General features: G+C 42.2%; 1 protein-coding gene across 1 annotated transcript in view; it reads left to right on the forward strand.

The window, feature by feature from the left end:
* NPAS2 (neuronal PAS domain protein 2) overlaps positions 1-13,320 on the forward strand; it is a gene marked incomplete at its 3' end in the record, with an annotated part of 48,630 nt that extends 35,310 nt beyond the window's left edge. Inside the window, exons 13-16 of the mRNA XM_010011567.1 lie at positions 707-813; positions 984-1,076; positions 7,200-7,346; positions 13,126-13,320. Coding sequence (XP_010009869.1) covers positions 707-813; positions 984-1,076; positions 7,200-7,346; positions 13,126-13,320 — 542 coding nt within the window. The remainder of the gene's footprint in view (positions 1-706; positions 814-983; positions 1,077-7,199; positions 7,347-13,125) is intronic.
* Positions 13,321-13,850: the final 530 nt, after the last annotated feature.

Here is a 13,850-nt window from a genome sequence, read left to right on the forward strand (position 1 = left end):
GTATTTTTCATTTAGCCAAGTTATAGAATGTGTGCATATATACCACAGCTGCTAATGTAACAGTTAGTTATGAGGTATCGATGACGTGTTTGTCAATGAAGTGCAAAATCTGAAATGCTAACATACAAGAGGTAAAATTCTAGTGCAAACACCTGCACACTGGAAAATGAATAGAGGGACTAGCTGTGAAACCTGCTGTTTCAATCTGTTATGAAAATGAGAACTTCTATCTTCAGATTTGCAGGCATCAGTATGAGCAATATGAGATCCTTCTAGACTTACATAAGTAATAACAGCCTGTGAGTGACTCTCTTCTGGCCAAGATTCAGGATGTTCCAGCCTTGACTTGGGCACATCTTATGCACTCTTTCTGCTCCCTCGTCTGGAAGAAAAGTCAATGAGCTAACCTAAATTTACAGTTATTTGAGCTATTTGAAGGGAGTTCCAGCTGTTTTAGCACAGTTCTTGGTTTCTTTTGCTCTGTTCATTGGAGCACAAAATCATAATCTGTCTCATTTACTTTTATCTTTGCCTAGACCCTCCTTATCAGTTTAATTTTACTGCCATTGAAGTCAACAAGAACAGCCTTGACTCCCACTGGAATTTAGCGAGGCCATAATCATTTCTAGCCAGGTCTCATTGTAGTACCCACTTCAAACAGGGATGATTTCCAGCATATGAAATCTCACCGGTACTTTTCTTGCAGCTACACCAACAAAGCTGATTGCAGAGCCTAACACTCCCTTGCCAAGAACACCGAGCACTCAGCAGGATTTATCTGTGCACAGACTCAGTCAACCTACTGCTCTTCAGGTAACTTCACAAGCAGTCATCAAAATAGGCAGACAGTGTAAAGCATGTGCCACATATGCAGCCTAGTGGCTAAAAACAACTTACACAAAAGCCATGGCATTAGAAGAAACCTAAAATTTAAAGGAGCCAAACTTGTAAATAAAGTTTTGGTTTGTTTTGTTTTAATCTAGGTTTCTTTGCCTTCTCAGCCTTCATGTGAGCTTCTCCCACAGCAGTTGCTGCCTCAAGCAACTCTGCAAAATCAGCCTGCACCTCTGGCACAGGTTAGTTGGGGATTTGGAAGTGGAATAGGTCACTTACTTATCTCCTGATGTTTTCTCTTCTTGGGGCTTTTAGGTTACCTCTTTTTAGTACCTGAAATCCCCAAACCCACCAGTTCTCAAACGCATAAAATGTTGCGGGGAAGTAATCTGAATTTTACACTTGTGTGTCTTAACATCTATCTGCGTACTGGCATTTAGAGCAGAAGCCCAGGTACATGTAGGTTCAAGTGCACGCACGCATCTATTTCACAGGACAACAAAAAACAGATGAAAAAGAGTTTTCAATTTTGCTTCTACAGAATCAGGTCCCATCAAAATCAAAGTCACAGACCAAAACCTAACAAAAGTGCTCAGTCTTCCTAAAAAACACCTGCTTGGCTTTGCTGATGCAGAACTAAACAGCAATAAAGAACATGTGAGCTCAACAAAACTCATTTTGTGAGTGTGCCAGTAATGGTGAGGATGCCACTGAAGACAAATTCCTCCAGTGAAATCTATTAACCCATACCTCAAAAGTGGGCAGTGGCCCCAAAAGCCACCTCAGTGTTTCATTTGCAGTGCATTTGAAGAAGCAACTTGAGTACCATGCTCCCATCACATTGTTTCTCTCCTGTGGTCATGATGTGGTGATACACCCCATCATCCTCTGATTTTAAGTATGGCATAGTATTCCTGGACCTGAGCTGCTTCTACCATTGTTAGCCTTTATTCCCTGAAAATATCCCAGAGTTTCTTCTGTAGCATATAAAACATACAAAGTCCTGAGGATCCCTGATTTAAAATAACAAATTCTCATTTATCTTTTATGTTTAATATTCTTTTCACGACTCCACACCAGCATGCAGTGAAGAAACAGCATATCAATTATCTGCTCTGAGCATTCATTTTCTTTGAGATATTTCTCTCAGTTATTCATTAATGCACTTCCAAACATCAATTAGTTTATTTATTATAAACCTGTGCGTGTTTTGTTTGACGTTTTTCTTCCTCTCTTTCTTCTCCATCAAAGCTCTTTGTGAAAAGATGCTTTCCAGTCATTTACTGAGAGCTTTGCTGCCTCACATTTTCCCAGTAAAACACTCTCATGGCACTCCAGCTCCATTTCTTTTCCACCAAATCAAAGCACCATCCATGCATGGCCACTGGTTAAACCTCCTTGGGCCAGCTAAATCTTGATGAAAGAAGGCAGCCCTCTGGCAGCCCTCTTCTCGACGGGCAGCAAAGTCACAGCAGTGCTCCTGGCAAAGCTCAGGATGGTGCTTCATGTGGAGCAGGGAATTAACACCAGGATGTTGCAGCTCAGGTTGCTGATGCTCACGCTCCGTAGCAATACTCCTGGGAAAAGTACCAAATCTACATGCAGTTGAGTGATTTTCATGAACTATTGTGAAAATTATGAAACTATTCTGTACTTCCCACCTTAAAATAATAAACATGTCATCCTACAGCAAGATAATCCATTATTTAAAAGATAAGGTGCCTGCAGCTTTTAGAAATAGTGTGGCGGGGTACCCTGCTGGTAACCCAGGAGGATGAGCTGTGCAGGGTGCTCCCCACTGCCTTTCTGCCACTTGCCCTCAGTTGAAGGTGACTGAAGGCAGGAGCTGAAAGGCAGTGTGCTGAGCCTGGCCATGCAGGGAGCTGAGGACGCTCTGACAGGTGTCTTTGTGGCTAACATTTGGCTACAGGGCAGCAGTGTGGGGAAGGACATTTTAAGTGGCCACAACTGCATCTGCCTCAGGCACCCTCTGCTTGAACTTTTATTAGTTTTATTTTGAGCAAAGGCTGTGATGTTTTTTGTCTCTGCTGAAATGCAGTTTTAGCTTCTACCTTGCTTGTTTGAAGGAACAGACAGCACAGAACTAGATGTTGCCTGAATGTAAATGGTTTACTTTAAACCAAGTGCTCCCTATTAGAATATTTGTTTGTTTGCCTTCCTCATTGTAATAAATTAAAATCCCCTACAACACAGCAGATGTTGATGACTGAATAATAATTAGCACTAATAATCCGTTTGGGATTGTGCAGGTGTTACTCAGAAGACAGAAAGAACGAACAAGTTGTTCAGTGAACTGCAAAACTAATGAAACCCAGTTTCCCAGGGGCTGCGCCTTGCAAGGCTGGTGCATGGACCCAGCCTTTCCTGAAGGAGGAAGGGACGACTGGATCCCTCTCTCCTTTGCTCAGCTAAAGCTTGCATGAAATTACAGCAACCTGGTATTTTTGAAACTCTGACAATTCTGTTGCATGTCCGCAGCATTGGCGAGAAGGATCGAAAGTTGGAGAGATGGCAGAAAAGAAAGCTTTAAAAGGAAACTGAGCTAAAAAATGAATAGGGCCTCTTTTCTTTACCCAGCTACCTATTGTCATGAAACTTGTAGGAACAGAATGTCTTTGAGGTGTCTGTCTTTTTGTTCATCATGTCTGAAATGGGGACCATCCTGACAGACACAGGGGCCATAGGTCCCCTGCCCTGGCTGCAGCTCCCCAGCACCCAGAGAGAGGGATTAACCCTGGCAGCCTGTGGTGGCATCCACTGGAGAGAAACACCCCTCCTGGGGCATGGCCTAGCTGGTCTCTTTCAGATGTCCATCCTGCCAGAGAGGAGTCACAGCCCAGAAGTGCCAGTCCCTCTCCCTGGGCTGCACAGTCTGTCTGGACCATCAGCACCGGGGCACCGGCATCTATCCCTCCGAGAACATCTGTTGACATGATCCCAAAAATCATCTATTTATTTATTTATTTATTTATTTTAAGAAACCAGACTAGAATTACTGCTGAGGAGGTTTTTTGTCTGTGTTAACAAATCTTGATTAAACTGGTAGGATTACAGATACATCACAGGTTTAGCCTTCAGTGTTTGTATCTGGAAAGCTGGCACTTTTCTCTGTATAACACACTTCTCTGAGGATCCTATGAATGTTTGTAAATGCCTAAGTGAGACAAAGAGCAACGTTATCTGATGCCAATGGCAGAGTTAAAGCTGTGCAGTGTTTTCTGTGGAACATTCTGTGTTAAGCTCTTTTAATTTATTATACAATTACAGATTTCTCCCCTAGTTAGTAGAGCAGTTAATGATCTTGAGATAAATACTCTCTGGTGCAGGTCAATTTCTGTTAGTGTGTCATTGTACAAAAACAATAGAAGCTCTGTATTCACAGGGGTCATGGCTAGGGTTATCAACAAATTTGGGGGTTAGTGTGGGAAAGGGAAAAAAGCAAAAGAGAAAATTCCTTGTCTTCCTCCATAACAGCTTTCACTCTAGTATACCAGCTAATTGTTGTCGTTAAATGTATTAATACAAAAAGCACATGAAAAAGAGAACAAAAAGACAATACTGCATGAATATGCTAAATGTGAGAAGGTGCTGAAAAAAAAATTAAGGAACAATAATGTAAAACCAACAGCAATTATTCTTGCATGCAACTTTGCAAAACAAGTTCAAATTCAAAACTAACATCTGGAAATGGATTTTGTTTCTTATTGAAGTATAAAATGATTTCAAAATTATCTGTTATAAAATTCCTTACATTTATTAACTGAAGAAAACTGGGTTCCTTTCCCAAAGTGCCTTCAAGTTGTTCACACGGTAATGAAAAGTCTACTGTCAGCAAGCCAGGAAGTTAAAATGAAGCTTTTGGCTAAAATTGTTTTTAATTCCTTTCTGATGAGAACCCTTTTAAAGACTGAAGAGTAGTCCTCACTAACAGGTCATATAGGGAAAATTAGGTTGCCTTTTTAAAAATTCTTTCTGTACAGTCAGGTTAAGGCAGGAATTAGCTGCATCTCATCTAAACAAGACATTGCTATATAGCATCAATCCATTGCCAAAATCAGGGTCCCTGGGACTCTTCAGAAACAGAATCATGCTACAGCAAGAAGCACCGGCCACCTCTTTGGGTCGCTTGTCCTTGTTCCCAAACATCAGAGGTTTCCACTCATCCATTCCTGAGTTTAATACCTTATACATGGACTAGAAAGAGAGAGACCCTGCTCTGACTTCTCCCCTTTAGCATCAAATAGAAGTAACAAAAACTTCTCTTCAGGAGCTTTGACACCATTTTTCTGCTCTGAGAGATGATGGGGCTGCAGATGACAGTGCTGCTGTTTGAAGGCAAAAGTGATGTGAATCACAGCACCAGAGGCCAAGTGCTCGCATTATCTCCTTGGGCAGATGGCACAAGCTGCAAGCACTTGCAAACACCTCTGCCACCGAAGTGGGCTCTGAGGGCCTCTGCCAGCCACAACTGCATGTGCCACCTTAGCAGCCCTTCTTCCCCCTAAGCAGGATGGCCATGAAACTCCCTTCCACCTTGCCACCACTCGTTGTGCAGTGACCTCCCAGACTGTGCTGGAAAGCTGCCCTCCACCTGGTAAATAGAAACAAACTCTCTGAAGTTCTCATCCTTTCTCACCTAAAGGCCATTGGAGATTTCAGCTTTGCTAGAGGGAATGTGAAGGTACTTTCAAGTATTTAACTGAATATTGTAAAAATCAGACCCGTCACATTTAGGTTTCTCTATGTAGCCAGAAATTTCATTTAACCATACAGCATTGCTAGCACTAGAGCGCTCCCTAATTCCCTTGTTACCATTTTTGTTTTCCTGTTAAAAAGCCAGAAATGGTGTAGGCCACTGCACCTCCATGGAGCAGGAAGGTGCTAGCACAGGGCCACTGGAACAACCGCAGGAATGGGGCATCATTTTTAAGTCACGGCGAAATTATTATTTTTCTTTTGCCTGGACAGTCACAGCACCACATGTTTTCGGAGAGCTCTTGGGTGCCTCAAATACAGAAAAGCTCACAGATCTGTAGAAGTGTTTTGTATTTTTCCAAAACCTGGTTTTTTACTTTTGGGATATGAGCTCATGCAAAGCAACTATTCCAAAACCTATTAAAATAATAATTAACTTTGGTGGATTTTGAATCATACCCAAGAACACCAAATAAAACTAAGAATTTATTGCTGTGTTAATCCCCTCCATGCTTCTTGAATGATTCCCCTTTGTGGCAGGTACTGCTGCTACTGGAGGCTGCACTTTCTTCTTCACCCTGATTAGTGATGTCCATTTTATATTACTATTTAGAACAGCCTTTCTGCTACTGAGCTGAGCTATTCATTTTACATCACATATAAAAACAACTTAATGAGCATTCCTTTGTAGCTTGACTACTACTCAGGTGTAGAAATCTAGAAAATATTTATTGTGGTCACCTGTTGCGTGATGCTACAGCAGTAGTCATCAGTAAGTCATCAGCAGAATAAAGCATTGCAGCACTGCTATTTCTGCATGGAAAAAGGAAAGTGTTAGAAGAACGTGTCTAGATTATACAGCTATGCCATGCTAAGGGCTCCAAACTACAGGGTAATAGAAATAATACACTCGAGTCTTACGAGGAATGGCTGAGCGAACTGGGGTTGTTTAACCTGGAGAAGAGAAGACTTGGGGGGGGACCTTATCACTCTCTACATCTACCTGAAAGGAGGTTTTAGTGAGGTGGGCGTCAGTTTTTTCTCCCAAGTAACAAGCAATAGGATACGAGGTAATGGCCTCAAGCTGTGCCAGGGGAGGTTTAGATTGGGTATCAGGAATAAGTTTCTTCACAGAGAGTGTGATCAGGCATTGGAACAAGCTTCACAGGAAAGTGGTGGAGTCGCTGTCCCTGGAAGTGTTCAAAAAACATGCAGATGAGGCCCTCAGTGCCATGGTTTAGTGGTGGACTTGGCAGTGCTAGGGTAGTGGTTGGACTTGATGATCTTAAAGGTCTTTTCCAACGTTGTTGATGCTATGATTCTATGATTTGCTCTCCAGTTAAGATGCTCTTGATATTTTAAAATAGGATACTCTCAAAAGCCAGTCCTTCTGATAATTCCCTAACAGAACAGGGTCAGTTGTAAGCAGATCATTCTAACTGAAGTAATTTAATATATATGTGTGTAAAATCAAAAATACACAAGATTTATCTCTGCCTAGATGTTAGTATATTGCAAACACGTCTTCTATTCCTTCGGCTGTTCTTTACAATCAAGAAACCAATAACTTCTTATAAAACAATGTTTACTGAAGCCTGTTTGTATTGTAATGACTGATTTTCCCCCACTTTTTTTTTTTTTTATTCTAGTTCTCAGCACAGTTCAGTATGTTCCAGACCATCAAGGACCAGCTAGAGCAGCGGACCCGGATCCTGCAGGCCAACATCCGATGGCAGCAGGAGGAGCTCCAGAAGATACAGGAGCAGCTCTGCCTGGTCCAGGACTCCAGCATACAGGTGCGTTACTGCTGGGAGAGGCATAGCAAAGCGTCCTCTCTCACATGACTGTTGATAGGTGTTGGCAACTTACAATAAGCTCCAGAGTCCAGGAAATCTGGACATGTGGAAACCAGCTCATTTGAATGAGGATGTTACTCTCTGAAAGCCTCTCAAGTAACCTATGCCAAGAAAGATTTAAGAGCTCTCTGGAAGAAGAGAAGGAAGAAATACCTCAACTTTAGGATAAGGAGAAGTTGGGTCACTTAAAGTAGCATTTTAATAGTTTGTCTACTGAGTCTTCAGACTGAGCAGCTGTAGTAGAAAAACATTCAAGTTCAGGCTTGCCAATGATTATGCCTTTCCAGTTCATCAGCTTCCATCCAGTCACTGCTTGCTTCATGTTAGTATCACTCGTGCTCAAGTATCTTGTCTGCCCAGCTCTTCCTTAGTCAACAGCCCTCCATTAGACAGTGCTCATCTCTTTCCTTCACTCCCTGTTTTCCTGACCCTACCCCAGCCCAGATACACAGTACAACAGGTTCATTTCCTTGTTACATTAAAAAAGCCCAAACCTCTGATGATGATCATTTGTTCACATCTAGGAAGTGTCTGAATTTGTTCTTCACTGGACCAGCTTAAGCCTTTAGGGTGAAGCTGGCTGTTCTGCCTCCGATACCTCCTACACAGAGCTAGAATTCACCAAGTACAGTATCTGCTTTTAATTCACCAAGTACAGTATCTGCTTTGTACAACCTCTTCTGTCTACCAAACCTCAGAAATAATAGGAAGATAAGCTCTGTCACACAATTGAATGTCTTAAAGAACATTTTAAGCACAAGATGAAAACCTGGGACTTGCTGAAGTCAGTGGAATATTGCTCCTGACTTTCACAGAAACAGACCTTCACCCATCGTCAGCATCTGTGAAGTGCAGTTTCACATATTAAAACAAATTGGGATTGTATGTTTAGGCAATTAAGGGATCACTGAAGCCAAATTAGAAACTTTGCCACCTAAGTTGCTGCACGTGCACTGCTGTTAGACAAAATAGCAATGATGGGTCCCAAAACCAGGACTCCCTGTTCCTGGTGCTATATAAGCACATGAGTAGACCAGGTTTAACTTCAGTGCATTTCTTTTATTGGTTCTGCACTGATTTTGATTAATGGGAAGGGAAAGTCTCTCTGCAATTAACTGGCCTTCAGTTCGGAATCATGTCATATGTCTGAAAGCTATTATTGTTATTATGAATATCAAGAGACATGATATTCTCACTTCCTTTCTTTTTAATTGGGTGAAAACCATTACTCGCTCCTGGTGAAGTCTTCAGCAGTCACATACACTCATCTTTTTTTTTTTATGTATAATTCAGGCAAAAATAGAAGATCAGAGCACATTCTTATGTGCAGGAAATGGATCTTATTTTTAGAAAGTTGTCTCCCATATGCGCTGAAGTGCATTTAATAACCCAAAGACCATGGGACAGATTCTCGGATATGCTCATAGGGAGCTCAATTAGAGAGAAGAGGAGGCCCAGTGGTAAATGGTGGGTAGTTCTGTACTGCCCGCCCCATACCAATTTGTAGCTCTGAGATACACCATTTGAGTGATCCTTTCCCCTGTGAAGACTGCACCAGGTTGGACCAAGTCTATTCAAACCAGTACAAGTTCTCTGGTGTCAGTACTGACCATTTCCCAGCAGAACTGAGAGGCAGGGGGATTGGAGGGCAGCTCAGAAATGCAGGGGCTGCACATCTGCCTGCAGAGGCAATGCTGCATGGGGAGGGTCATCCTCCATAGTCTGGCTGCCTTTTCATGTGCTCAGAGCGATCAAACAAGGCAATGAGATGCGAGTGGTCACGCTGACTCAAGGTCAGGGCCTTTTCCTTCCCCCAGTTTCTCTAGGTTAAATAAACAAACAAGCACAAAGAAATTACTGTGCTGTTTGAAGGACAGAGAGAGACCAGGAATTGGCTTTGTCTTTATTTAGCTAGGGGCAACTCAAAAGAAAACCTCATGCTTTTGCATGAAGCACTTTTGTGACTCACAAGCAATGAGGAGTAAACTATTAAATCAGAAATCCAACCATGTGCTTTTCAGCATGTATTTACATCATTCAGGGAGCTGGATGTCTGCAGACATTGATCTGCGCCTATTATCAGAGCTACAAAGCATAGTAGCAAACAGGTGAGATGATTACTATCCAGCACATTTCTGGTCTCTGTAATATTCTGTGAGGAAGAGCTCTAAGCATGGGGGAGTGCCGTAGGCTGTCTGAAAAGGGGGAAGTGTTCTCCGGTGTTCCCTCATTAGCTGATTTATTAACATATTCTCTTTCCCACTGGTTCACTCACTTCCACACAGAAGTGTACAGGTTGCGCTGTGGAGAATTAAGCCCCATTTCCACTTCCTTCAGGGATCTTCAAAACTGCAGTACCACAGTCCACCAGAAACGCTTTCCCACCCAGACAGATGTTGAGCACGGTAGTCTGTGTCAGAAACTATTTCCAAGAGCCTTGTGTGATGAAAGATGAAGCTAGCAGGAGGATTGTGGGCCCTGAACAAAAGTGTTCAAAACCCTATTAAATCCCTATTACTGCTTTTCCTGACAAACGAAAGTGTGAAGGACAAGAGCAGCAAGAGTAATCTCAGAAGTGTGAAGGATGCTGTGTCTGCTCCAGATTCGAACAGTCTAGCTAATGAATTGCGGGTGGGGAGGAAGGCAGGAGGGCTGAGCCTGATCAGCCTGCAAGAACTATAGATGAGACCATCCACAGCCACCCATCATTTGCAAACCAGGCTTCCTTCAAAATCCATGAATCTCAACTTCCCAGTGCTGTGCTTCTCATCTTCACATATTTTACATAAAGAAAGAGTCTTGATGCCTGTAATGATAAGCCCGAAGGCTATAATGCCCTGATTATCCAAAGGACAGGTAGAGCCAGAGTCGTTTTCCTTATGATGTCTTGCCAATGTGATTCACCCATTATCTGTGTAGGGACCATCTATCTTGGAATGAGGGGGCAGTAGTGTCAGAGGGTCCCTCCCCTCCCTCACTGCTTTGCTGCTTATGTTAACAAGCTGGCCAATTAAAAAATATTTGTAAGATGCTTCACTGACCTTGCAGTCCACAAAATCAGCCACAAGACATGTCATTAGCAGCAACGCAGTTAGGGGGCTGCTAATTTATCTACTTGGATTTGCTTAGACTGGGCAAGATTTCATTCTCTATTACGTGGCTTCTGTTGATACTTAAAGCTGACGTATTTCAGTGTTTCAGGGGGATTCAGGCAGGACTATCACGAAAGAGGCACATTATGAAAAAGCACAGTTAAATTTTGTACAAATGAAGCATGTTCTTGCTTTTTGGCTTAGGTAGGCAGGTAGAAATTCCACGCTTCTAACCTCTCTCAGGTTAATTCTTGTTTTGATGAGGCCTCTTGAGTTTTCCAGTTTCACAGAGACACAGGTTAAATGGCACCATTGCTTCCTGCCCTCAGCTTGTTTTTTCCAGGGCATTTATATTCAGATGGTAATAATGCTGCTTTGGCCATTATAATGGAAAAGAGGGTCCCTAGGTATGAAACACTCAGAGCCCTCTCAGGATACGAACACATGAACAAACAAAATTGGTTTACTGGGATAAGCGTGGTTGTAAATTTAGAGTGTGTTAGCTGCCAACCATTAACAGTGCATGTTCCTACCCAGTGGCACACTCTGGTGATTGCAAAGTAGGTTACTCTGCTTTCTTTCAAGGATATGTTCCTTGGCCTTCATCGGCAAGTGAGGCATGCTCACAGGCAGGTCTCTGCAAAGTCAGTCGTTCGCTGCAAGTTCACACACTGCCTGACGTCCACATCGATAGATGTTAATTTTGCACTGGATTAACTCAGTATTTCTTTAGCGCTGTGCACCACATATAGGAAGGACACTTGAGATAATCTTCCTAAAGGTCTTAATTCACATTGATCTGGCCAGTACCAGTAGGCTTATATTCCCCATCACATTTTTCAAACACACTATTTGCTTTCCCAGTTCTGAACTTTATATCAAATGTTTTATATCAGGTTTCATATCAATGCCAATCAGTTTCATTACTAGAGCTAATCAAGCGAGTTCCTTTACTAAACATGTCCAAAGCTTAGCTTCTATATACAGAAAATAAACCAGAGAATGAATTTTCATAATTTCTGTCTTTGATTTATTCATAATAAGACCTATTTACTTGGCAGAAGTTGTGAGACCATCTGTCTTTCTAATATGTAATGGCTCCAAACTCAGTGAGCAGTGTTTTTAAATGAAAACACTCGGAGCTAGTTTCAGACCTGCTGCGAGCAGCCCCAACTCTGTTACTTGACCCATTTATTTCTATTAGACATCTTTGAGCTGCAGTTAGCCTACAGCACCTGAAACAAGCCATTGCTTTGGGTCCATTAACATTTCCCTTAATTGCCCCCTCTCCCAGCTGATTAATGTAAGCTTTGACTGTACCTTTTTGTCTGAGTAAAATCTTGTCACACAAAAATTAATTTTTAAAATTATCATATTTAAATAAAAGCTGTGTTTTAAAAGCTAGATAAGTAACTACAAACATGGTGGATCAACCCACATTTACGCAAAGAAAAGCAGTGCATTGTCCTTTGGAGAAAGGAATGGGGTTTTTTTCCAAGAAAAATTAGAGGGGACATGATAGTTTAGGGAATTGTTAATATAGCAATAAGCTGCAGAAAGGTGTACTAATTATTGGGCGTACCTCAGCTGTACCGCTAGGCATGAGACTGATGGATGAATAATGAAGAGAATAATTCTGATTCTGATTTCATTTAAACCCTAAGTAGCTCCACTTAAATTAATGGAGTTCCACACACGTAGCAGTGGTGTGGAATCAGAATCAGATCCAAAAATGCCTTCAACTACGTGGGATGCGTATTTCCGTACAGTGCTTGGTGGCAAGAGGTTTGGTTCGAAATACTGCAAAGACAGCTTGTAGCATTAATAATTCATAGTTTTAAAAGATGCCTTTTTCCGCTCTACAGCTATAACAAAAGAAATAGACCCTAGAAAAGCAAAAATTCCCAAGCCCTGCAACTTTTAAAGAAGAAAACTTCATCATGCAGTGCAAGAATGGAGAGTATATCATTTATAGGAACATTTACAGAGGAGCCGCTAGCCCTTTTACACAAGTCAAATGCATGGTACAGTTAGGAAGAATGGGTGACAGTTACCTGACAGGAAATCAGATAAATGACAGTGACTGTCTGTTTACACATCTTCTCAATGATAAGGACATGGCCATTCAACACAGAGAGCTCTAGCCTGCCTGTGGCCTCATTAAAAACGTCCAACAACCCAACTGTATGTCAGGTGTTGAATTTCCAGAGACAAACTCAAAGGCAGCCCTGTCTGAAAGACAGGCTGATTTTGTTGAAAAGAGAAATGAAAGGACTGAAAAACCATAGAGTTACTGTCTTCTCTCTAGTCAGGATGCCCCAGAACATGGTGAATATAAAGTGAACTGCTCTTATGAGGGCTGTGCCTGCCCCCCAGAGAGAGGACTTGTACCTTCAGGACACACTGTGAAAGTAGTGGATGCACCTGAAGAACAAGAAACCAAGAAACTAGACACAGAAGAACTGTTAATGCAGAAAATATAGGTGATTTCCAATTACAGTAAATGCATAGTGAATCCAGAAATGTGGTAATTTCATTTCAGAATACATCTTTGCATTTAATTTTGTCACCTTTGTTATCAAAGACAGCTGTGCTATGTAAATAAACCCTCTCCCCTTCTTTTCCAGATGTTCTTACAGCAGCCGACGGTGTCCCTGAGTTTTAGCAATACTCAGCAGCTGGAGCCACAACAGCTACAGCAGAGGAGAGGGGCCATTGCTCAGCAGCAGCTCGTCCCCAATCCTCAACTTCAAGGTCAAATTGCGTCTTCACAAACAGTGAACCAGCAAGCACTGAGAGAAGCAAGTGTGATATCAAGCCAGGTAATAATTTCTTTGAATAGAGAAGCATTTACATGCAAAGAAGACACCGAGTTGTTATTAAGCAAGCAAGTAAAAGCATGTCAGGCCTCTAAGTGTGCCTTTGCCTTTCCTTCCCTATTCTCTTATGTAAGGGCAGCCTACATAAAGGGTCTCCCTACAGCGTTTACTTCACCTTTAAACCCTGTTTTAAGACCTTGGCTAGGGGGGTTACTTGGGCAGCTGCTTCAGCTTGAAAACTGAGCAGGGGGGCATGCAAAAGGTGTGGATGACTTACTGTTCTTCAGCTGATCCTGAAAGAAACCTGACCAACCACACTGGAAACCAGCAATAGTGGTATCGGCATTGCAACCTCTCAAAATAAGCTTTACCCCTGCTTGCTTCTTAAATCTAGTTGGATGCCACCCACATAGCAAAGCCTGTCTGCTGTGGTGGCACACAGGTGGAATACATTAAGATTTGTGTGAGACCCGCAGGTTGTAAGCATCACAGATTCCTGCACCAGGGAATAGATGTCAGCCTCAGACAGTAGG

Source organism: Nestor notabilis, unplaced genomic scaffold (genome assembly GCF_000696875.1).
Source record: "Nestor notabilis isolate BGI_N333 unplaced genomic scaffold, ASM69687v1 scaffold7833, whole genome shotgun sequence".
Taxonomy (NCBI): domain Eukaryota; kingdom Metazoa; phylum Chordata; class Aves; order Psittaciformes; family Psittacidae; genus Nestor; species Nestor notabilis.